This window comes from Macrosteles quadrilineatus, unplaced genomic scaffold, assembly GCF_028750875.1.
Source record: "Macrosteles quadrilineatus isolate MER2022 unplaced genomic scaffold, UCM_ALF_1.0 Scaffold_8__2_contigs__length_117827958, whole genome shotgun sequence".
Classification (NCBI taxonomy): domain Eukaryota; kingdom Metazoa; phylum Arthropoda; class Insecta; order Hemiptera; family Cicadellidae; genus Macrosteles; species Macrosteles quadrilineatus.
Window position 1 is genome coordinate 5,767,096 of NW_026542601.1, and position 25,280 is coordinate 5,792,375.

The window sequence follows — 25,280 nt, forward strand, 5'->3', positions numbered from 1 at the left end:
ATATTTCCTATAGTACATATTGGAAAAAATGAAAATGAAATAAAAATACATTATATTGAATGAAAATTGAAGTGGCTGGTTAAGGAGTTATTTTTGGAAAGGAATAGACTTCAAATATAGCTTACCCAGGTTACAGTCAAGGGGCTGATCACAATTCAGTAATAAGAGGGCAAACGATAGGACAAAATATCCATGTTGTGTTGTATGAATTTTTACTGTGGGTCTTTTAGCCCCAATACTCTAACTTTCTCAAGTAAGCTAGCTGAGCACTATCCCTTACAAAACCCATTGTAGGATGTTAGTAGCTGGAAATGTAGTGTTTAGTAGTATATAAAAGACAATTTTTAATAATAAGTAAGAGTTTTGGATATACACATTTACGCTTAAATCTACCATATATAATAGGTTACGTACCTTGGTCCGTCTTCAGTCTTATTTTAGTCAATGGATGACTAGTTTCGGGTACGAAGACCCATTGTCAAATCCTTTTTGAGATGATGTTTTGAAAAAGGATTTGACAATGGGTCTTTGTACCCGAAACTAGTCATCCATTGACTAAATAAGACTGAAGACGGACCAAGGTACGTAACCTATTATATATTCGAATATCAGTCTTGGTGGCAAAGATGTTTAAATCTACCACCTAAAATTTGTTTGACTTTTTGACTACCTACGGTTACATAAATTTATATTTTGGAAATTTTGAGAATGAATTTTTATAAAGAGTGTGGGTAGTTTCAATTTCTTCAAACCTAAAAATGGAGGAAAGTTGTCCTCTTATGGAGGCTGGCATGAAAATTGCACTTAATGGAGGGGAGTCTCCAATACCATTATTTGAAAATATGTTTTTATAAACTAATGAGCTTTTCGAATGAGAGTTTTTTTTATTATTGGCAAAACTGACACCAACAAAATGATTTATCTGTAAAAGTTAAAAGTAAAAAATAAAATTATTATACAACATGAAAACTAGCAATTGATTTGGTACAGCTGTAGTTTTTTAAAGTTTTTAACCCTTTTTTTATTATATACAGAAAAAATAATCATATTACCGATGACAGGATTGTTATTTAAAATTAATTTTCCTTTTAAACACATTTTAATTAAATTTATTGATCTTAGATTGGATAGTTTTGTATATTTACATGGCTAAATTAGTCAATAGTCAGTCCATCTTTGTAATTAGATAAGTATGACGTCAACTTTACAAGTAATCTGTCTGGTCTATTGTTGAAATAAATCTTTGAATCTTTAAACTTATAGATAATAAATAATCAAAAATAAAATTGAATTTCCTTATTCACAACTGTAAAGTTTTTTTTCAATGAATCACATCACACCTAATATATATGGCCTAAAACAGTATAAACATATCCAATTTCGATTTATGTATTAAATTAATACAAATTAGGATGAAAAAAAGTCACCAAATGGTTACAAAATCACATAATGGTTATGAAACTAGTTTGTCCAAAAGGTTAAAAAGTGTAAAAATAAATTTAAATATGTATCAAAATTTACTAAAAATGTTAAGTAACAAATAAAAAAATTAAAACTTTAAAATAATACGTATAATGATAGGCACAACACTTAAACAATTGGGGAGGTTTGTACAATTAAATATAGAATATCACACCTATGTTTGTATCACTTAAACAACAAATTACCAACGTATAATCAATGACAGTTTCACCATGGGTAGCATACAGAGACAGACGCAACAATTTTGACAAGGCAGTAAAATTACACAATAAATAAAATTTCAAACTGACATTTAAACAGATATTTTACTGATACGTTAAAAAAATGATGAAATACTAAGAACTAAAGGAATGTTGCATTCTTCTGGTGGATATAGATTATCAACATGCACATTTGACTTTATTTACAAAACAAGATGTAGGCAGCTATTTAACGTTGAATTAGCTCGTTCGCACGGACCTCAAAAGATTGTGCCTTGAACAAATAAAGCAAAGCGAGGAGGGGTGAGCTGTTACAGTGCAAGAATGGACTGCACTGGTGGCAACGGGAAGTGAACCCAAGTGGACCCTGCTGAGCCACCAGCTCACAAAAAAACTACTTATTTTACACTGGAAAGAATCAACGCTAATAACGCTAATGATATGTTCATTATAGGGATTATTTCAAGATTGTTGTACTACTTGTTGAATTTTAAATTTCGTAGTATGTTTGATTTTGTGATTTGTTTGGAATATGCAATACTCGACAATATATTTCTCATAAATTTGAAAAAAAAATTAGATGAAAAACCAAAATTTCTTTAAAATTCCACCTGATGTGAATACAGCTCTAAGCCTATAATAATAAACATATTTTTAACAATTAGGTGAAAAGATTTTGAAATACTTACATTGAAGCCGTCAAAAGCCCATGAGTACTCATCACTACCTATCTGATTGCCGGGAGGACAGTCGGCCCTGGCCCAGCCTACTTTCATTGGGCCTGCTGTAAGAATCTCAAACTCAAAGTACCTGCAAACAGTTAACAAGTGACACACTATACAATAATAGTGATCAAACAAAGATCAAGAGTGCCTTCAGCAAATCCAGCATCCAACATGTTGCAATAGCAGTTTTTATGTGTGCATCATCAATCATATACTTTTACCTGGTATTCAATAACACCTTGTATGTAACTTATATTAAGTTAAAAACTAAACAAAAACAATTAGCCTACACTACCAAGCTATCAAACAAATCTAGCCAAACCTAATGCAAGATTGATTAGCTTATAAATTGCTATAGAAGATCACATACCACTTTCCGTTGGTAACTGCGTAGTTTTTCTCCACTCGATACGTTCGAAAACTCTGCTGACGTAATCTCTGCCCTTCAGCCAACATGGCTGAAAAATATTTATGATATTGTTAAAGTTGTTTTTATTGAATCATAAACTAAACACAGTTATAAATAAATCAGAATAAAAATAACTTGCAAAAAAACCTGCAGTCCAAGCAAATGTCCATTTGCCCCAACTGATTTTTATATTTTATATTTTTATAACAAAACTATTTTTGGTCGCAAATTAAAAATTCTATTCTGTCCATCCCTAAAAAAAAAAAAAAACGTCATGAGATGCCATGGATTAGTACCCACATACCAAATTTGGTCAAATTCAAACCACTCATGTAGTCTGTAGCTTTGTACACATATCCACACACACACTGTGGTAGAGCTTAGTGCAAGAGGTCCTCGTGGACAGACTCAGGTTAAAGTTGATTCTTTGTGACTTTCACCTCAAATCAGGCATTTAGTTTGTTGAACCAATTTGGATGTTTACGTCCATCAAATGAAAGAAGAACACAGTTAAAATAGGCATAACTAAGCCACTGAATGATGGATAAAGTTGAAATGACCTAGGTTACCTTCATGTTGTTCTCCTGTAGGAGGATCCAGGTTGTATCCATAGACTAGGAGTGTCCTCACCGTCTCACTGGCCGTGTCCCTACCATCACAGTTGCATGGTTAATCATACTTCAACCAAATCAAAATAATGTACAATCAAACTCAAACTGTTGACTGTTCACATTTTTTGGGTAGGTGTTTGTCATTTATCTCCATATATTTCATATTTCTAATATAGATATGTAGGAATAATACATTCTAAAATTAACATGTCGTAAACATGTCTATGTTATTATAAAGAGAGGTTTCCTACTAATAATTTAGGTTCTTAAATTAACAATTAACCTGAACTGAACAAGTTACAACTAATTTATAAAGGTTATGATAATTAACTTGGTTCAAGAATAATTGTTAGAACACACTGTCATATTGACTTACATTATTGTTATAAGTAAGTGAAGTTAAATCATTCAGAATGGTTGCCGTTACAAGGGTTACGCAAATGCTTTAACTGTTTGTTTGTGAGAAAGATGTATTAGACAAAATGGGTATAATTTTGAAACTTATAGACAAGTCTGCATAATGTGGGATATGACATTTTTGGAAAACAATTTATCAGCATCTTACCTGTTGGCTTTTTTAATCGCTTCATCTACTTTGCTATAAGGCACCAAATGGGGACTTCTCAGCATATCTGGGTCCTACAACAAAATAAAACAAAGTTTAAAAAATAAACATCAGTTTCAAACCTTCTGTACCTATACAACAAAATAACAGTTTATGAAAGAATTATTTTGTTGACAGGAAGGCAGCTAGGAATGGCCAATTCCAAGAGATTTGAATGTCAAATTTTGATTCTGAATATCTAGAAAACATTTTGTAAAATAAAATGTAAAATCAATTATTACTCCTGTTTGACCTTATTTTGAAAAAAATCCTAATCCAAATTTAACCTTATGTTTGTAAAAGATGGAGAGTTTTTGTATCTTTGTCAGTTTTTAGCAGAAGTGTTTATGTTAGAATCATTAGGCTCTAAAGAGTAATGTTTAGTCAGAAAATATCCCAATGATCAGTGGGATGTCTATTTGCAGTATCTAAAGTCAATGGTGCATAGGCTTTAATTGGTTTTTCATTTTGTTTTTGTAGTATATTATGCTCAACATTATTAATCCGATAGTTCTTTCCTTTTGTTCTGTATCTGGAATGTGCTTGTACACATTACTTGTAAAAGACGTAATGTTACAACTTTTTTGTTACCTTTTTTTTTGGCAAAAACTGTCATGGCGACCAAAAAACCTTTAAGTCCCATGTTAAATATCTAAAAGTTTAAATTCACGCAGGTAAAAGCCCTGTAGTCCAATTTGTACCATTTAAGGTTTAAACCTTTCCATGGTTGGTTACTATGAATAGTGCTAAATTTCGTACAGATTGCTTCAGCCTTTCAGGAGGAGTATTTGGAAAACATAAGCAGGGTAAGAACTTTTCTTGCTCTGCTAAAAAAATTGCAATTTTGTTAAAATTTACAGATTTTTAGGTCCTTAACATCTTTATTCATCCTCCATTTAATTTACAACACAGATTGAATGAACACACAAGTTACAAGTTGTAATGTGGTGCAAGCAAAGAGATGTTGCTGGATATGAGATGACATATAATCTGTTCCAGCTTCTAGATATAGGCTAAATAACACAATTTTAAGACAAAATAACTAGTTATTGTCATTGTGTATCCAAGCAAAACTATAATCATAGCTTAAATTACCTCATTAAGGCCATATGTCCAGTTTTGCTGAATCCTTTCTTTTGCCCAAAGATTGTGAGTATTCTCTGCTAGCTGGTCTACTAGCTCCTCCATCTGGACAAAAACACTTCATCATTATCATTTAACACATTTGCAAGGTATTAATTAATTAACAGTTACATCAAAACTCAACTGAGCAACATTAACAAGAATAAGAATTATTCGAGAAGTAAGTCTTCATTTACTTAAAAAGTCTTTTCAGAATGTCGACACAGTTTTCCGAAAAGAGTCACTTTGGGCTTAGTGATGCAATATCGTAGTAATCTATAAACATCACATGGCTGGTTGGCTAAACTACACCCGTAGCAATGACTAGGCAATACCTTAGGGCTCAGGTTAATCGCGGACAGGTCTAGTGGGGCTGGTTTGTAGCCGTTGCTCTGCAAGAAGGGTTCATTGGGCAGTCTGATGTTCTTGATCCTGGAAGGTGGTTTGTCCATGGATATGTGGTATCCAAGAGCAAGAATGGTCCTAAAACATAGAAACTTATTATCACGGTGTACTCTGATACCCAATGTGTGTAAAATGTACAGGGGCTAGATGTGAGCTTAGAATTTGCACATAACAGTTGATAGTAAAATAAAATTAGATAACAGAAAAAATCTCAACTAAGTTTTAAATCGAATCTGAAAATTTGAACAAAAAAAGCTTTACAAAGATAGGCAAACAAAATTTCCTGATCCACAAAATTTATATCCCAGGTAAAAATTAAGATATTTACAAGTAACACAAATTGGAGAGAAAATAAAATGTAATGGTTTTTCAAGAACATCAGGGACCCCAACTGAAATATTATTTGATTTAGGCTAATTTGACTAACTTCAATGTCTGCACAGCCAGCTGAGTGTCGTATCGTTTCTCCGCAGGTGGCAGACGCTCAAACTGTATCAGACAAGGGTGTATATGGCGTATGTCGTCCCTGCGCTCCCCGTACATCCAGCCGGCTTCTATCTTGTTCATTGCCCACATCTCATGAATGTTCTCTGCCAGCCGGTCTCGAATGTTCTCTATGTACACTGGTAGATTGATCTGCAATCAGGGTTAGTACAGTTTAGAAGACAAAAGAAGTAACATGTGGAAGAGCAACAATTTCAACCATTTCCAGGGGCAAGTAAAATTTATTATGAGTATTTTTACCTTTTTTGGTAGCCTAAGGTGTCCAAAATCCTTATCTCCTGCGAGACGCGTTTCGCATTAATTACAATGCATCTTCAGTCGCTGTCATTGTCAGGTTTCAACATTGCCCACAGAAGTGGTTGTCACGATTTACAAAACATATAACACAGTTCACGAAACACATATTTATATACAGTTTTACAACCATGGTCACACACGTACTGTACATCAAGCGAGCGGGAGACGACACGCGATACCGCACAAGGTTGTAGGCCTACTGGTCATTCCTCCCTTATCTTGTCTTAATCAGCTGTTGTGTTATCCGTGGTAACCTCTTCCCCCTCTAGTCTACTGTACAGACGATAGGTAACTTTATCAGAAAAGTCTTCTTTAACATTTAACAAGCTATGTTTACCCATTGAAGTGACCTTTTTGAAAATAAAATACTCCTCCCATATTTTCGACCTTTGAGCGTTATCACAGGCTTTTAGCACATTTAGCGATTTATCAAAACTTATATTGTGGGAAGGATGTTCTTTCAGGTGTTGGGCAACTTTGGACGTGGGATTTTTTTGGTTTCGGGCGTTATGCTCCTTAAAACGTTGTTTGAAAGATCTATTAGTTTGTCCAATATATTCTTTATCTTTTAGGCTACCAAAAAAGGTAAAAATACTCATAAGAAATAGGTGTCTAGGCTAATACAGGGTGTCTAGTTTATTTCCATTATAAAATTCAAGACTAATTCCAGACTTTTCAAGACTAATTCCAGATTTTTCAAGACTAGTTTTTTCAACAATTAGTGGGCGTTGATACCAAAATGTATCGATTCTCGATTCTTGATACTGATACCAATTTTTATAGCTTAACCAAATTTTCTGAATAATACTACACCAACCCCTGTCTTTGTCATAAAGTAGTATTATGATAATGTGGTGTTTTCAAGTAAAGAAATAATGCAGCAATAAAAAATTCTAACTAGCAAATTTGTTTTTTTTTTCATGAAATCTTCCATGTATCGTACGTTTAGACATCATCATTGACTGCAGCGGTTACAAAAACGTGATCGTCGTCGTCCGCGATCACGGCAAAATCATGAACATTTCCCGCGACCTTGTAGACATCAATGACATCATCGTCGTCTCCCGCTGTCTCAGAAACGTCATCGTCATCGTCCGCGATCGCGGCAAAATCATGAACATTTCCCGCGGCCGTGTAGACATCATCGTCGTCTCCCGCGGTCATGGAAACGTCATCGTCGTCTCCCGCGGTCACGGAAACGTCATCGTCATCTCCCGCGGTCACGGAAACGTCATCGTCGTCGTCCGCGATCGCGACAAACTCATGAACATTTCCCGCGGCCGAGCATATATCATAGTCGTCTCCCGCGGTCACGGAATCGTCATCGTCGTCTCCCGCGGTCACGGAAACGTCATCGTTATCTCCCGCGGTCACGGAAATGTCATCGTCATCTCCCGCGATCGCTACAAAATCATGAACATTTCCCGCGGCCGAGCAGATATCATCGTCGTCTACCGCGGTCACGGAATCGTCTTCGTCGTCTCCCGCGGTCACGGAAACGTCATCGTCGTCTCCCGCGGTCACGGAAACGTCATCGTTATCTCCCGCGGTCACGGAAACGTCATTGTCATCTCCCGCGGTCACGGAAACGTCATCGTCGTCGTCCGCGATCGCGACAAACTCATGAACATTTCCCGCGGCCGAGCAGATATCATCGTCGTCTCCAGCGGTCACGGAAACGTCATCGTCGTCTCCCGCGGTCACAGAAACGTCATCGTTATCTCCCCCGGTCACGGAAACGTCATTGTCATCTCCCGCGGTCACGGAAACGTCATCGTCGTCGTCCGCGATCGCGACAAACTCATGAACATTTCTCGCGGCCGTGTAGACATCATCGTCGTCTCCCGCGGTCACGGAAACGTCATCGTTATCTCCCGCGGTCACAGAAACGTCATCGTCGTCGTCCGCGATCGTGACAAAATCATAAACATTTCCCGCGGCTGTTTAGACATCACCGTCATCTCCAGCGGTCACGGAAATGTTATCGTCATCGTCCGCGATCACGGCAAAATCATGAACATTTCCCGCGGCCGAGCAGATATCATCGTCGTCTTCCGCGGTCACGGAAACGTCATCGTTGTCGTCCGCGATCGCGGCAAAATCATGAACATTTCCCGAGGCCGTGTAGACATTATCGTCGTCTCCCGCGGTCACGGAAACGTCATCGTCGTCGTCCGCGATCGTGACAAAATCATGAACATTTCCCGCGGCCGAGCAGAAATCATCGTCGTCTCCAGCGGTCACGGAAACGTCATCGTCGTCTCCCGCGGTCACGGAAACATCATCGTCATCTCCCGCGGTCACGGAAACGTCATCGTCATCTCCCGCGGTCACGGAAACGTCATCGTCGTCGTCAACTATTGCGGCAAAATCGTGAACATTTCCCGAGGCCGTGTAGACATCATCATTGGCTTTTGCAGTCACGTAAACGCAAGACGACGATCGCGGCAAAATCACGAAAATTCCCGACTTTGAAATCAAATTTAAGACTAAATCCCGACTTTCAAGACCATTTTGAAATTCAAGACTAATTCCCGACTTTCCCGATTTTCCCGACTACTAGACACCCTGCTAATATCTACAAATAAAATTTATTGTTAGACCCTTCAAAAATGATACAGGATAACTCTTAAGTGTCCAAACTGTAACCATCCACATCACTAATTATTTGGATAAAAAACAAATAAACGACCAGTAAGTTAGGTTTAATGCAGTTCGATATAATTGTTCGGAGTCAAATGACGGGATGTGAGTAATTTTATGCCTAGTGTTACTATCCACCAGTAAAAAACTATTGTCTTGAGTTATCACGATCAGGGCCGTCCCTAGGGTTGGCGGCGCCCGGACAAACGTGGTCGTGGCGCCCCCTCCCCCACAGCAGTAATTAAGCATATTAATACAACATTTAATACATTAAATGCATTTGCATGGTTGCATTCGCATATTTTAATACTATGTTAATTGTTAATACAAATAGTCGCTGCGCGGCGCCCCCTCAGCCACAGCGCCCCCTCAGCCACGGCACCCGGGGCAGCTTGCCCAGCTTCCCCCCCCCCCTTCGGACGGCCCTGGTCATGATACAGTTAAGGTCTGGTCACATTGATCCTGATAGTTACTAGTTCTAATGTAAGCACACATCATCAATCACAGAGTTCATTTGCAAAAAAAATAATCAACACTAATGACAATTGACAGTAAAAAAATAATTTTTGTTTATATTTTAAAATACTTTTTGGAGTTAAAATATTTTAACTGACCATGGAAGTGTCGACAGGTGTAGGCACAAAAGCCGTGTCATCTTCTACATGCCAAGGGCCGGCCAGCACCACCTTGCTGAGGTTGCCGAAGTAGAAGCAAGGGTCGATGGAGAGTACTTGCTGAGGCAGCAAACACTCAACCAGAGGTGAGAACTCATCAGGAGGGACGTACTTGAGTCTGCCATGGTCACCTCCCAGGAGGAAGCGGCAGCTGAGGCAAATAAACAACATGAATTAAGCTACATGAATGAATGAACATGAATGAAGCTTTGACATGAATTATTGAAAATAGTTTCTTAAAAAAAATTACAGTAAACGCTTGCAAACCTGTCAAATTTAGGACTTCAGCAGTCTGGATTACCGAGCACATTTTTTGCCTTTACTGAAGTAGACATCCCCTCTGTAAGGTCAGGCTTATGCTGTAGCCGTTTGTTTATTAAAAACTAACAGAGCCAAATGAACCACTCCCACAGTGTGCTAAATTGAATTTTTTTTATAATAATAATAATGTATTTTCTTTATTGCTTTAGGATAGTGTTACAATAGCAAACACCAGTCAAATATAAAAGATACAAAATAAAACATACAATAAGCACTAAGAAATTTAGCTTTGGTTAACTAAGATAGCAGATGTGACATCTACAAGAATCAATGACTTCTGTAACTTCCTAGTAAAATCAATACCATCAATGACTTCAGTGATTCCCTAAAAGAAACCATAACTCTTTAGTGACCTGTGTAACTCAAAAGTAATATCAGTTTGACTTGGTTAAAAGTTGGTGTGTTTGACAGTGTCTGTTTTAATAAGTTTTTGGGGACGTTGTTTTAACCGGAAAAACCACTATCCGGACTAGCCTCGGTCCTGAGGAGTCCGGATAAGAGGGAGTCTACTGTAACACCATCTAGTGAGCACAGGGCATCACTTTACATCCAGTGTGCTTTGAGGTCGTATTACATATGACTGCTGCTAGTTGGATTGACAGTCCAACAGGCAAAATAGTGAAACCTTATGTTTGGAAATATGGCCTAATCAGACAACAGAACAGTTAAGTTAATATTACGGATTTAACCTACCTGAGTTTGGAAGAGCAACTGATACAAGGAAAGAACATCCCATCCAGATTAAAATCCCGGAAGCAACCTTTGATGGGGACTCCGTTGAACGTAAAAGTTACTATAGGAACTGTCAAATCTAACGCCACTCCGATCACATCAGACTTCTTTATGAACGGCTCCACTGCGTTTGGAACAACCATCGTCTTACGTCCACCTGAAAACCACCGGTAATGTGTTAATCCCAAAGTGTTGGAGATTAAGCTACGATTTGAGGTGCACCCTCGTAATGACCTAAGTTGTTTTGTAAACCAACTCAGTAACCTTGATTAACCGTCACTCTCTGTTATCTGCCACCTAACTACAATACTTACCCATGTCTAAGAGCAAATTTAATAATTTAATGTATAAAACGGTTTGAAACACTGTCACTGCTGACAAATTAACAATCATCACAAATTTAAATAAATATGCTCACCTGACCACAAATTCGCTCCATCAAAACCAAAGGAATACAGATCGTCTCCAACTCCATTTCCACCCCACTTTTCACCACCTCCCGGATACGGAATGTACCTAAAATAATGTCAATAAAAAACTAGTTAGTTATTTCTTACTCGGAGGAGGCAAAAAGAGGAAATTAAACCAACAAAAAGATGACCTATATTTTGAATATCTCACACAAATAGATCATTTTTATTACAAAAGCAAATTTAGTCTTTTGAATTTAAAAAAAATATTGACATCATAAAACAGCTAAAATTAAAGATCAGTCAGTTCCAGTAATAAAGTTAATTTCACAATCTAACTTACAAACTGTAAAAGCAAATAACTTACCCGGCAGTATTAGCCCAGCCTATGCGCAAGTGAGGCATCATGTGTGTGGTTTGTTCTATGTGGTCCAAGGTCACTTCAAAATACCACTTCTGGTACATCGCCGACCCTTCCACCCGGCCTACGAAGATGTTCGGTCTCACACTAAAACATACAGATCAAATAATCTTTGACATGAATATTAAATTGATAAATAAATATAGTTTTGATTAAATACAGTGTGTGAAAAACTACAGCACTTTCCATTTTTGCAGTTAACTTTTAACTATGAAAATCTCACTTTATTTTACACTAACCACCACCACCTTCAACTCCAGGCCGTGGCGTTTGAAGTGGCAACACTGTCAGTAGTGCTGTTAAACAATGAATGAAACACAATTAAATGAGAGAGCGCCACCTGTCTGCCATGTGAGCATATGGCCCATATGGGACATCTGGCGCTAAACAACACTAGTTGCGACATTGCCAATTCTACCAAGCCGCGGCCTGGAGTTAAAGGTGGCCGTACACTAGCATGTTATTCATATTCAGCTTAAAATTCCTTGGTGTCTTAAAGTAATGATAATAGCTCAGTGTGTTAGTGTCTTTGAGACAGTTTTGAGATCAACCGCATGCACTGTCTAATCACTTCAGTCACCCCAGTGCCTTGTCCATGAATCATATACTGTAATGTTACTTCACTGTACATAGGCAGTAGAGATGTTTACCTGGCTACATGGTCCACTAGCTGAGTCTGCAGCAGGAGGTTCTTGCCTGGCAACAGGAAGTCACAGATGTTGTTCTGAGAGCTCCTCACTGCCACTCCGTTACCAACACACAGTGAGCACAACACATCTAGTACCTTGGGGTCCCTACCATGCTTCTCTAGCAGTGAGATAATCAGTTTACCTGGCTACATGGTCCACTAGCTGAGTCTGCAGCAGGAGGTTCTTGCCTGGCAACAGGAAGTCACAGATGTTGTTCTGAGAGCTCCTCACTGCCACTCCGTTACCAACACACAGTGAGCACAACACATCTAGTACCTTGGGGTCTCTACCATGCTTCTCTAGCAGTGAGATAATCAGTTTACCTGGCTACATGGTCCACTAGCTGAGTCTGCAGCAGGAGGTTCTTGCCTGGCAACAGGAAGTCACAGATGTTGTTCTGAGAGCTTCTCACTGCCACTCCGTTACCAACACACAGTGAGCACAACACATCTAGTACCTTGGGGTCCCTACCATGCTTCTCTAGCAGGGAGATGATCACCTTGATATGCTCATCCTACGGCAGATAAATACATTCACTAGTTTCTTTACATGGTGTTCACACTGTGTAGAGAGCGCAGAATATAATAATGTGTTTGTTTGAATATAATGTAGAAAACAGTTACACACGTGTTCACTTTTATGGTCCCTTAGTGGTTTTACTCTCTTGCGTTTGCGAACTTGCGTTCAACAAGCTTTGTTAGCTGGATGAGATTGACTACTTAAATGAAGTAAATGAGTGTAAATATAAAATTTCTTCCAAGTAGCTTCAGTACTTTTTGTCTCCACCCGGGACAAACAAACACACTGAGAAACGTATAAAAACAAAATATTCTTTACAATAAAGTTGGGTGCAACATATGCATGGGTAAGTTTGTACGGATTTTAAAGGTGTACTTTCAAAAGGTCACTAGTATTAAATAAACAATAACTGTTGTTTGAAACTTACAGCTTAACAGAAATTGTCCATACAATGACAATTGTAAACAGTATGATCTTCTCAAAGACAGTTTTTATAGAACATTAACCTCCATTATGTTATGTACAGTGGATGTAGTTTCTCAGACTAACAGTTGGGTTTCTCTTGAACTCACCCTCATCATATTCAAGGCCTCAGGAGAGTCTATGAGGACACAGTGAAGTACGTCCAGCATACCAGTACCTTCACTGGACGCTTGGGACCCGAGACGACTGAACAACCAGTTCAATCTGTTGGAATTGGCAAACTGAGCACAGTTGGTGTGGTTACCCTTGATAATAGCAGCTGGAAAAATAACATTTAAATTAGTTCACTGTGGTTACATTCGAGGGTCATATCGTTTAAGTAACTTTTACCACCAAGAGTATTCAAACACATTTCTTTTGGGAAAACGATTAAGTTAGCTCATCCAACAGGTTTCAAAAGGTAAGGATACAAAACTCTTGTAAAAAAAGTAAAGTCAAACCTAGTACAAACAGAGGGTAGGCGAGCACATTGCAGAAGCCTACACGAGATGGTGCCTAATGCGAGACAAAGCCAACAAGACTTTTTTTTCTTAATTTGTTGTTTTGAGAATGTAATTTATGTATGTAATTTACTATTGCTGTTGAACATACCGACTTTTTAACCAGGCCAAACTGCAAGGACAACATATACAACATAAAGCATTTTTCCATTTTTGTCAAGAGCAATCGAGAGGCTGGTCCAACATTAGTATACAGTTCTCTGTGAGGTTTTTATTTTTGGTATTTTTGAACTCTAGGCAAACCCAGGCAGCGTACTAATCTTAGCATTTTTGTAGGTAGCTCACTTTTGGGATCAGATTTCAGATCCTGAAACGCCAAGAATACTTGTTTCTGACTAACCATTTGATTTGAGGTACAACTCACCCAGCAGCTGGTAGAGGTAGCCAGAGATGACTTCCCAGCTCTGTCCAGACTCATCTCCTGCCAGTGCTACCAAGAAGCCTTGTGAGGTGATCACGTTGATCTTGTCAATGGCCTCCAGGATAAGGTTCAGAATACCCTCCTCTTGGAACAGGTCCTGTCGGTTGCGCAGAGCACGCAGTCGGTTCTGCTTCTCTTCGTGTTCTGTAAGTATAGAGAAAAGTTTGCAAAAATGTCTGTAACTAGCAATATGTAACAGAAATATTAACTAGCTGTCTATTAAACCGAAGAGTTGTGACCCCAGATAACAATGGTAGGAAATAATCGCCAAGGTAGAAAATCACTGCAAAGTGCTAGATTATGATGGAGTGATCGATTTGCTCAAAGAGCTGACAGTTTTAAATGTAATCCCGAATAAGAAACAATTTCAAGGCCAATAATCTAATGACAGTTTTTAGTTTAGTTAAATTTTACAAAAACTCCAGATCCAAGCCACAGTACGTCTGTCTCAATGTAGGCCTATCTTGAAGATATAAAATTTCCATAATGAATAACAAAATTGTTAAAGGCTTGCTTCACAAAGAAGATAGCAGTAAGTTTAAACGTGTTATTTTCATAGTTGGTTGTATGGTAAAGTAACATATTGAATGAATGAATGAATGAATGAATGAATGAATGAATGAATGAAACAATGCTTTATTTACATGATCTAAGTACAAGTTTTACAATATTTCCATAGTATAACCAGTTCATGATTCACACAGCAGACTCGCATTTTTCCAACTTGGTCTTATAAGACCGTCAGCCGGGTTGGCAAACACATTGTAAATGCAAAATGCAAAAATGCTTATATACATTCAATATACATGATTTTTTTTTGTTTTTTTTTTTTTAATTCTATACATTTATACATATATTTGTAACTTATAAATTTCTTAAAACAAGAGAGTGCTCAGAGCTTGAAAAAGGTTAATAATTAAATTCTTGAATAATTTCCCACCTGTACCGCCAAGCTTGCTGTAGGAATCGGGCAAGCCGCACCCAATCAGCACCGTTCAACAAGGATAAGAATGTATCCCGGGACAAAACCTCTAAACCGAACCAAAAAATTCTAAAATGACGCAGTATCGGGCACTTGGCAACGAAGTGGTAAACATCCTCTACCTCCCCCAAATTGCATAACGAACAGTTATGATTTTGATTTTGTATCCATGGTTTATAATTTAAATATAATAATTCACCTCTACACTTGAAAATCCATTTAATTGTATTAAAATCTAACTTTGAAAAAATGTAACCATTATCTTTCAAATCCAAACTAAGTGATTTATAAATAGCATGATATAAATCACTTAGTTTATTAATTAAAGTAACATATTTTACCAACCATTTACTGTGTTTTTTGATACTGTACTGGCAAAGTTACATACCCATATCATCAGCAGGCTGGGCGAAATAGTTGATCAAATCTTCCAAACACATAACCATTTCATTGAGATTCACAGTTGCGCAGAATAGTGAATGTCTTCTGTTCATTTGGAGAGTTTCGAGGCCTCTAGAATTGTAAACAAACAGCAATTATAGTTAGTTATAGACATAAATAAGTTTACAAATGCAATACTAGAACTGAGCATAAGTAATTAAAACCTCACTTTTTGGTGGGGGAATAGCAAGATTAATCAATTTTCATTGGTAAAAGTACATATCGTTCTATATAACATACTGACTGATGTTAATGAACAAACAGTTTTAAAACCTGAGGTGAACGTACTAATTAATTAGCTACTTATGACTGTTTGTATGAACACACTGGCACTTTGGAAATTACCTAATAAACTTTGTAAAGAGAGAAGAACATTTCCTAATAACTCTAGCAGTTCTGGACTCTTCTTCTTGACTGCGGCTAAAGTCCAAACCGTCGTCCATTTTCCCTTCCTCATGTAGTACTGCCTGTTTCTCTTCCACCTTACCAACTCCTTTCTTTTTTGTTTCATATGACTGAAAAAAGAGGAACTTTGTTATAAATCATTCAAAATTTGATCGAAAACCTTATAAGATTAAATATTCTGAACATTTAGGACTTTTTTTACTCTTTGAGCATTTGTGCATGCATTAGTATAGTTTACACCAGCTAAGAGGTTGTTACTAGACACACTAAAAGGTGTATTAATATCAAAATGTGTAAAGAATGAGTGTTTAATGATTTCAAAGATAGCTTTGTTACTGACTAAGATCAGCTGGTATATATCCACGATTTATCAAAAGCCTAATGATCAAAGACACCTGTGTAAATGTTTAGAACCATCAACAAGCTACCAAACTTTCTCAGGATTGAGCGGGACACTTTTTGACTGCAAGGTGAAAGACACCCCCTGGTGTGTCGGTATCTAATCTAATTTATACGTCCACCCAACATACCTTGTACGTAAGCCAAAGACCAGTCTCAGAATGCTGCACCAACACTGTACTGTCACCATACTTGATGATGGGGGCTCCTATCACCTCCAGGTCCTTGTCTTCTAGCACCACCTTCTGGTCGTCCTTCTCCTGACGCAGGCAGAACGTAGACAGCGCCGTCGTCGCCTCATCTCTGAACACACACAACGTCATGACTTTGGTAACTGTGAGTAGACTTTTTAGTGTAAATTATTGACCTGATTTGAGTTTTTTCATGTTGTCTTAATGTCTCTTATTTCAGGGTAAATTTTGAAAAGACCTTTACTCCTCGGAATCAACCTACCCAAATTAAATAACCAGCACAACTCGCAAAAAGTGATTTTAAACAAATTATGGACGTTATTTTTTGCAATTTAAAGAAATTACATAACTCGTGCTTTCATCATTCTATACATTGTCTATTGAACTGTATTGTTCTTGATGACAGTAAAATGTAGTGACTCTAGAAGTGTGTATGTCAACTTGAGCAGTTTAATTTTTTTTTTTTTTTTTTAACAATACTTTTACTTGTCTTCTCAATAATATTGACATATTATGTCTTTGAACACTTTTCGATAAATCTACACTTATATCATGAAAATTTCACACAAGTTTGGAGATCCAATCAAGAATTATTTTACCACCTTCCACTGTTGTGTATTTAACACCTACCGTGTTACTAGTGTCAGTTCGTTGCTCTCGTTGACGCCCAAGTATCGGCCCGTGGTCAGATGTCGTATCCTCATGGGATGGTACCAGTTGATGAAGCCACCGGCCCACTTGGTCCTAGCCAGCTCCAGCCTCCACAGTGAGCGAGCTTGGCTCATCACACTGCCTCCCTCGTACACCACGATGCTGTGACGGAGAAACAAAAATAAGCAAAATTGTATGTGTTAAACACACACTACCCTGAATAGTTGTTGGGTTTTTAATAAATTGTTTTGACTAACGAAACATCAAATAAGCACCTCGGTAGCACAGCTGTTTCAAGTGTAAAAATAATAACGTTCATGAAAGACTGGAATGATTATTCTTATTTGAGGTATTGAGATATTTGAGCCTAGGTGTGTGTTCATTGGTTCCATAGCAAGTGAGCAGCTAGCAGCTGGTCTTACTCAGTAACAAAGCTTTCTGATATATAACTCTATCTATAGTCTATGTACTCATTTTACATTCATATTTGACTTATACCACTCCATGTGGTGTATCAATCTATATATATAAAAGGCAAAGCCCTCACTGACTCACTGACTCACTCATCACTAATTCTCCCACTTGCCATTTACCTAGGAAGCTGAAATTTGGTACACTGATTCTTTAGGCATTAAATAGGAAAACTAAGCTATTTTTATTCTGATCGGACTCTCGGGCTCCGCCCCAGTGGCTCTGGAGTTTCCCATGTTAACCTTATGAGTACTCATATTTAAATGGAATTAATGAATCTTAACAGCTGTTTCAATTAAACAAGTTGGTTCTGTTCTATGATGTGCAATTAGCATTTAAGTTACAAGGTTACCAACAGGGTGCAGCGCACTATTATTTTTTTAAATTTATGACTACAGACATCTAATTTGCAACCAAAAGGTGAGTGAGCGTAGCGAACGAACTTCAACCTGGAGGCGAGTTAGCGTAGCAAACGAGCTAACCTGAAGACAAGTGAGAGTAGCGAACGAGCTCCAACCTAAAGGTGAGTGAGCGTAGCGAACGAACTTCAACCAGGACGTGATTGAGCCATGCGAATGAGCTCACTTATGAAGTAAAACGGGGCAAAGCCCGCGGGTACAGCTAGTATTTTATAAATTACAAATCTTACTTTTGTCCAGCTGCCTCATTCCACGTAGAAGGTATTGTTAAACACTCGTCTCCTCCATGGAAGAATCTCAGGACGTCTCCACCAAACACATAACCTAAAACAAGCAGTCAGTAAAGCTTTCAATGAGTTTGAGGCCAAGCAAACATTGCAATGAAGGAACAAGATCTTCAAAAAATAACATATTACGAAAGAAAATTATGGTTGGGAGACTTGTAAAAAAAATCCATCCTAAATGGTGTTTACCTAATCCGTCCATTAATAAAGCAGTATGATGAAAACTGAAAACAGTCAGCTATTTGGTAAAGTATGTGAACCAAACAATGTGTTTTGACTGTTTTGAGTTTCGATAAATAGCAAATGGTTACCAAATTAGACTGCAGAACTAGACCTGAAAAGATTGGGAGCAGCTACCCTCTTGAGAGTGAAATGAACAATTTTAAACACTTATTTACAATTGAACTGGCAAAACTACTGGCTGCCATTGAAGAAAATTTGTTTCAGAAATTAATATTTGGTACAGTATGAGTTACAATCAAACTCATTAGAACAACTCAGTAGGAAGTGTAGTTTGCTCTGATGGTGGATTCCTGCAATGAAAACCTCGGCCAGTAGTTTTGGCAGTTCAACAACGACATAATCTTTTGAAGACCTAAACTAACCTATCTAGTTAACAATGTATTTGACACATCGTTGAACTTGGCTCAATACTAACAGAGGAGGGTTGTAAAAAATCTAGTTCACACCATGAATGTGACAGTAGGTACCAACACCAGCTGGTACTCATTAGTACTCGTCTTATGGCAATATATATCATCGCTTAAGTTGTTCACAACCATTACATCTAAAGTATTAAATCTAATCAATGAAATAACTCACCTACATACTTCATCCTGCTAATTCCAGTTCCGTAAGGCTGGACTGACCAGTGAGTTACATGGAAAGAAGCATTTACCACTGATAAGTCATTTTCCTTGGTTGTGTGCTGAAAAACAAATGCATCATTTCAGTTACTCAATAATAGCATTACCTCTCAATAATTGCCAACTCCAAATAATGTAATTGCGATAAACTTTTAATACTTTTCAATGAAATGGCGACCATACAAAGTAGGTATTTTAAGCCAAGTATGAATGGAGATGAGTGTAGGATGAGTGGCGAGATCTTGTTGACTTGTTTTGTTAGTGACTAAGGCCGACTTATTTCTTAGACACAGCTGTTAATTTAATAGCCCATACAGGTAATGGCAACTAAGGGACCTACAGTTTATAGTGGAATCTGAACCACATTTTTGCCTTGGTATATACGAATTGTTCTAACTTTCAGGATAGTATTGCGGATAGTCACCGTAGTACCCACTCGTGCGGACGTTAATCCACACCAGGGAGTATAGCATCCACAGTGCATGCCAATAAATATCCACAACTCGTAACCTCCTGGGGCCCATTTCATAATAAAGTACAAACTAATATTATTAGTAAATCAGCTGATCGCCCAATGCAAATCTAATGGAAATTACAAGTTACAAGTTGTAACTTGTAACTTGTAGTTTATTATGAAATGGGCCCCTGGTAGCAAGATTACAGGACGACGCCAGCCGTACCAGTTATAAGATATAAGATGAGTATAAATATGTATAACAACACAGAAAATAGTTGAGGAGAGAAATGTAAGAAAAGTGCATCTGTTAAAATTAAGTTTTCCCTCTTAGTTTTGATACTTATGTGATGTGTGACTAAAAAAGTTTTCATAATTTAAGCATTGGAGAAAACAGCTATTCATATGATTTATCCCTTCTTACCTAATGCTCAGAAATTTGGAGGGTAAAACATCATTTAAATTGTTGCATGTGTCTCAATACCTACTCCAATCCCAAAACCTTAGTTTCCACAATTCTTACAATATTGAAGTCCACTAAAATCTAGCAATATGTAGCTTAAACGTTTGGTTACAAATCATAAACACTTTTTCATCTATTAGTTGTTGTTTTTTTCTCCTACAAACACATTAAAGTAATTTGTGTAAGAGGACATGGGTTAATGTGACGATTACACATTTTACACTACACCTACCTATACAAAAATTACAAAATTGAAAAAAAGATACCAATTATTTATTATCTAGCGTGTTTGCTAAGTAAGGTTCAATTTAATGACACCTTTTGTAGATTACCTGTGAAATTTTTTAATGGCCATATTATTTAGCTTAGTATAATGAAATGTGCAAAGATCAGTGATTCAGTTTTGTTCAGTAAAACCATAGACAAAAAGAATTAAATATAGACTGTCAGCCATGCAGTGGTTACCATAGATTCTAGCGCACACAGCTGGGAGCGCCGTGTAGTTACGTAGCCCGTAGGCCGTAACTACATGGCGCCCACAGCGGTGTGCGCCAAAACCTATGGTAACCGCAGCACAGCTGACGGTCTATATTTCTTTTTGTCTATGGTAAAACACATTCCTTGGCAGAAATTCGTTGACAGATATTAACTTTTAAAGTTATATCTGGGGAACTAACAGGTGCACCACTACAACTTCAGAATCTAAAACTGGATGAAATTTTTAGACAAAGTATAGCCTAGATGATTATGGAATTGATCATGAAATAAATTGGGAATGAGAATAAAGATGGTAAAACTTGGATATAAGAACTGTTATAGCTTAATCTTTGTTGTATACTTCTCTAATTACCTGAGCATTCCTTTCAAATAATCCTTGTAGTAATAGTAGGCTATCATATAATTATGATATATGTTAGTGGTTAGAACTTGAAAGTAAATGTTGATGCTATGACTATGACTATGAACTGCTTTTTTTAGTTCATAATAAAAATACAATATTTAGAAATGGATGTTTTAAAGCTTCTCTAACTTTACAAACAATTCTAAAAAAAACTAAACAAACTAATTTTAAAACCACATTTACTCTAAACTGGTATGGTAGTTCTGTATTAATAATTAAGTTTAATTGGACCAAATTTTACATTTAGTTATTTATTTATATTTTTTTTCCTTTTGTAAGGAAGTGTTTTGCACCATGAAGGTACAAGTGTAAACTTATTATAGTAGAATAAGTCTTCAATATTAATGAAAATGAATAGACCTATAGCGATGTTTAATCTGTATGAATTAATTTCACCACTATATGAACGAATATTTGATAAGGTTTATTTACAAACGAAAACGAATGATGAAGTGTGTTGTATCATAACATAGTCAAAACAAAATGTTTAACAAAACAAAACTAGCAACAGCTGTTACATAATAAATATTAAATAAGTATAGACCAAAGGCATCACAGATGTGGCTAAGTTGACGCCACAGACCTCTTTGTATCAATTGCCAATGATCCACTACCAGTACTACCATAGGCTACAATATTTAGTTACAAACACTCTAATTTTAAATCTAAAATTCTATTTTCACAAGTTGTGTGAAATTACAAAAATCCTCACCTCTACCTCAAGTTGGCTTTTGGCTTTACCAATCACCTAAAAATTATTCATGTTAAAATTTAAACATTGAAAATTCTCAACTAATATTATTGTTTTATCTAAGTTACCTGTATTATTTAATTCACCTTCTAGAATATGTTAGCATTTTGTGTTCTATAAAAAAAATCATAGATGTATGGTACTAAAACATCCAAAATTAATATTTATAAAAGAGATTACACATGATATTTGATGGGTCTCACTGAAAAAGAATATTTAGGCCTAATTAATTTTATAAATAACTATTTCAAGTCTTTAAAAAAATGTTAAAGCGTACAGGAAACTTCTTATAATTTATTATTAATTTTTTTAAGTGTTACTTACCACAAGATTTAGATTTTATTTTTATAGGCTACTGAGCGATTTTCCTGAGCATATAATTTTTGTGATGATTAGTAGGGTTTGTACGCACAATCCTTTTTTTAATATTTCACTGTTTATAGCCTACTAGGCCTAATCAAAACTAATGTGATAATCATAATGTTCTTAACCGAACATTAAACCTTGTAAGATAGCATCGGTGTTACATGGAGTAGAGCAAAAGAAATAAGAATAATGTATGAAGGAATGTACGAAAGAATAATGTAAGGCCTATGTTATGTCTCAAGGTTCCCTTTTACGGTTAAAAAGGTGTTTCCTAAAGTCAGGCTCTTCCGTTCCACCAAATGCCGAGTTTTAAAGTTTTTACTGAGTAGGCCTACTGAAATTAAGTAGCCTAAATAAGATCATCATGCTAGACAGAAGCTGGTATTTTCTTACTAGATATCTCTCAGTTGCCACGGAGACCAAGATAAGTTCATCACCAGTTCGGACCTTCTCACCCTCGGACCTCTGTTTGGACGCAGGATGTACAGTCCACCAGCAAGCTTCACCTGAACATATCATTGTAATTTATGAACCTCTGAAGATACCGGAGTTACTTATAGGCCTAGCGAGGTAATGTAAAAGTACACTTAAGTTACAGTAGCTGCAAGAACACTGATAACGTTAAACAGGATATTTTATATTACCCTTTTCTAGCCAAGGTTTTGCAATATGTTTTTCCTATTCTATGCTCTAAGGTGCTGAGAAATTACTATTTTTTAAATTTTTATAAGTAATACACTCTTGGCTTGAGAGGATTCACAACATAACTTACTAAAAGAGAAAACAATAACCTAAGTCGGAGACTTGATATTTTAGTCATCCAAGGAGACTTCTTGGAAGGCCAATATAACACTTCAGTCAAATAAGTTAAAACGTTTTGTCTTAGTAAGACGGATTTAGATTAGTTTAGATTAGATACAATTTTAGTTAAGTTATATTAACTTGCGTTTAGATAAGTACAATATTTTACTCAAGTATTAACATGATAGAACCTATTCAGCAAAGATCACAAAAACCTAACTTGCTTCCATGAATCTGCATAAGTGACAGTAATTTTAGGCTAGTTAATGTGATGATAGTTATGCTAGCAGTAGGTACACTATCGCTGAACATATAGGCGAGCACGATAGTGTACCCGATCTGCTAGTGTAGGCGCTCAGGATAGTTCGCCTCGCCATGATTCGTGTTCGCCTGTGCTCCATGCTTTGTCAGTTTTTGGGACAAGTCAAAGGAGACGAGCAAAGTCAAGTGCCAGAAGTTAAAATATGTCAAATCACCAGCAAGCATGTTCAGCGAAAAAGGGCGAGTGCATACTGGGTGAGCTCGTGGTTCACGTTCGGCAGCATTCATCGTTGCAACTCGAGTCAAAAATTCGGCAAGACCTTCGGCTGAACATTTGCTGATAGTGTAGGCTACTGCTAGCATTAAAAACCTTACCTTGAGAATGTTCTTGTAGACCAACATCAAAGGACAACTTATCATTGGATGAACTTGTGGACAGACAAGCCAAGTACTGGAATCATACAAAAAAATTGATTAGCCAATTATCAATGACACAACAATCTCCAGGCAGTGTCAAGTTGCTACAATCATTACTAATGAATTGAAAACGTATTCTAAGTTTATCCAGGCTCGTAGTAAGTTAAGCAAGTGATGCACCCTGGACATAAATTAAAACACCAATAACTTAAGTTAACTTATCTCAGACCTCTACAATTCCTAACCACGAATCATACTTCTACGAGCCTACATAATAAGGCTATGTATACTTAGTTAACACTTACTGGTAAATATGCATATCAACCTAAGTTAGTTAATTATATCATAATAGTTCATAAGTTACATACAAGTGACCAGCTTTTAGTACAAGGCAGGATTACTAGGGTTAATTGTGTAGTTACACAATTAATTAACTCAAGTTAGTGTGTAAAATTACACTTTGCTGCTGCTTTTGTTGTACTGGTTGTACCGTTGTACTATGAATCGTGAATCGTTGTATTCAAAACGTAGCGGTAACCGTAACGTAAACATAAACATAAACAAACAAACAGAAACAAGAAAGAACGAGAAATAAGTGGAAAACTAAAAACAGCTGATCTTCAAACTTCAAATAATCAGCCAGTGTTGCCAATGTTTTCCTTATTTCAAACTTATATTTCAGCTAGGCTTAACTAGTTGTCATGTAGCTTACACACATAAATTTCTTTTGTACAGCAAAACGAATTTAAGAAATAGTTATTGAAATAGTTTCAAATAACAAGAGTGTATTAAACGCGTTAAAAGCAAATAAATATTACAAATTACACGTTATAGGCTACCTATTATTAATACACTTCCATCATAATCTTTATCTATAGATAATTTTGATATCCTTTCTATGTCGATGGTGACATTGACAGACAATACAGTATCGTGGGTACTGTAGAGACACGGCCGCATTTAACTACAGGCCGCGGCCTTCGAAGTGGCACCATCGAAAGTAGGGTTGTAACAGCTGTTTTGTTTGGAGGTGGCTAATGGTAATTTGTGTATTTTTTAATAATACAAAAGTTTGTTTACTGGGCTATGAAAATATTGGCTCCTATTTAATATACAAAAATAAATATACCCCCGCCGCAGCAAACCTGCAGACTAAGCGAATTTCCATTTGACTGACTGGATTTACACTGAAATGTCTACTTAAAAATATAACATTTATTCCCTATTTAAATAGAATTAGTTTAACAAGTAGGCCTACTTAGGTTTGCTGCATCAGGGAGGGTAAAACTGTAATTTTTTGTAAAATGTTAATAGTTAGTAAGAAATAAAAACATTTTCCAAATTTGATCAAAATATGTTTATAAACAAGCAAACTACAACAGTTTACTTATTCTCCATAAGAATAACATGGGAATTTTAAATTTACAATTTTTTGGAATTTTCTCCGTAACCATTAGGCGCATAATAACGCTTCAATATACTAAATTATTTGTTTTTTTAAGCTCTACAAAATGGTTTGGAAAGAAATTGCTAAATTTGATGTTTTTTGGGTCAAAAATGGGAAAAACCTATTTTTACCCCATAA

At 36.6% G+C, this 25,280-nt stretch overlaps 1 protein-coding gene across 2 annotated transcripts in view; it reads right to left on the reverse strand.

Annotated features, from left to right (window-relative positions):
• Positions 1-25,280, reverse strand: part of LOC129001661 (ryanodine receptor) — a 168,616-nt gene that overhangs the window by 89,200 nt on the left and 54,136 nt on the right. The window contains exons 6-27 of one of the 2 annotated variants that reach the window (XM_054429037.1): positions 23,654-23,729; positions 22,610-22,722; positions 19,238-19,343; positions 18,362-18,455; positions 17,221-17,403; positions 16,531-16,702; positions 15,941-16,110; positions 15,543-15,667; positions 14,116-14,316; positions 13,341-13,510; positions 12,573-12,763; positions 11,507-11,647; positions 11,148-11,245; positions 10,691-10,886; positions 9,617-9,827; positions 5,986-6,194; positions 5,489-5,636; positions 5,127-5,219; positions 3,993-4,066; positions 3,386-3,465; positions 2,778-2,865; positions 2,372-2,492 (exon numbers count right to left, since the gene is read on the reverse strand). In XM_054429037.1, the coding sequence (XP_054285012.1) occupies positions 2,372-2,492; positions 2,778-2,865; positions 3,386-3,465; positions 3,993-4,066; positions 5,127-5,219; positions 5,489-5,636; positions 5,986-6,194; positions 9,617-9,827; positions 10,691-10,886; positions 11,148-11,245; positions 11,507-11,647; positions 12,573-12,763; positions 13,341-13,510; positions 14,116-14,316; positions 15,543-15,667; positions 15,941-16,110; positions 16,531-16,702; positions 17,221-17,403; positions 18,362-18,455; positions 19,238-19,343; positions 22,610-22,722; positions 23,654-23,729 (3,060 nt within the window). Of the gene's footprint in view, positions 1-2,371; positions 2,493-2,777; positions 2,866-3,385; positions 3,466-3,992; positions 4,067-5,126; positions 5,220-5,488; positions 5,637-5,985; positions 6,195-9,616; positions 9,828-10,690; positions 10,887-11,147; positions 11,246-11,506; positions 11,648-12,210; positions 12,342-12,572; positions 12,764-13,340; positions 13,511-14,115; positions 14,317-15,542; positions 15,668-15,940; positions 16,111-16,530; positions 16,703-17,220; positions 17,404-18,361; positions 18,456-19,237; positions 19,344-22,609; positions 22,723-23,653; positions 23,730-25,280 lie in introns of those variants that run through there. The other variant, XM_054429036.1, reaches the window with a different exon arrangement.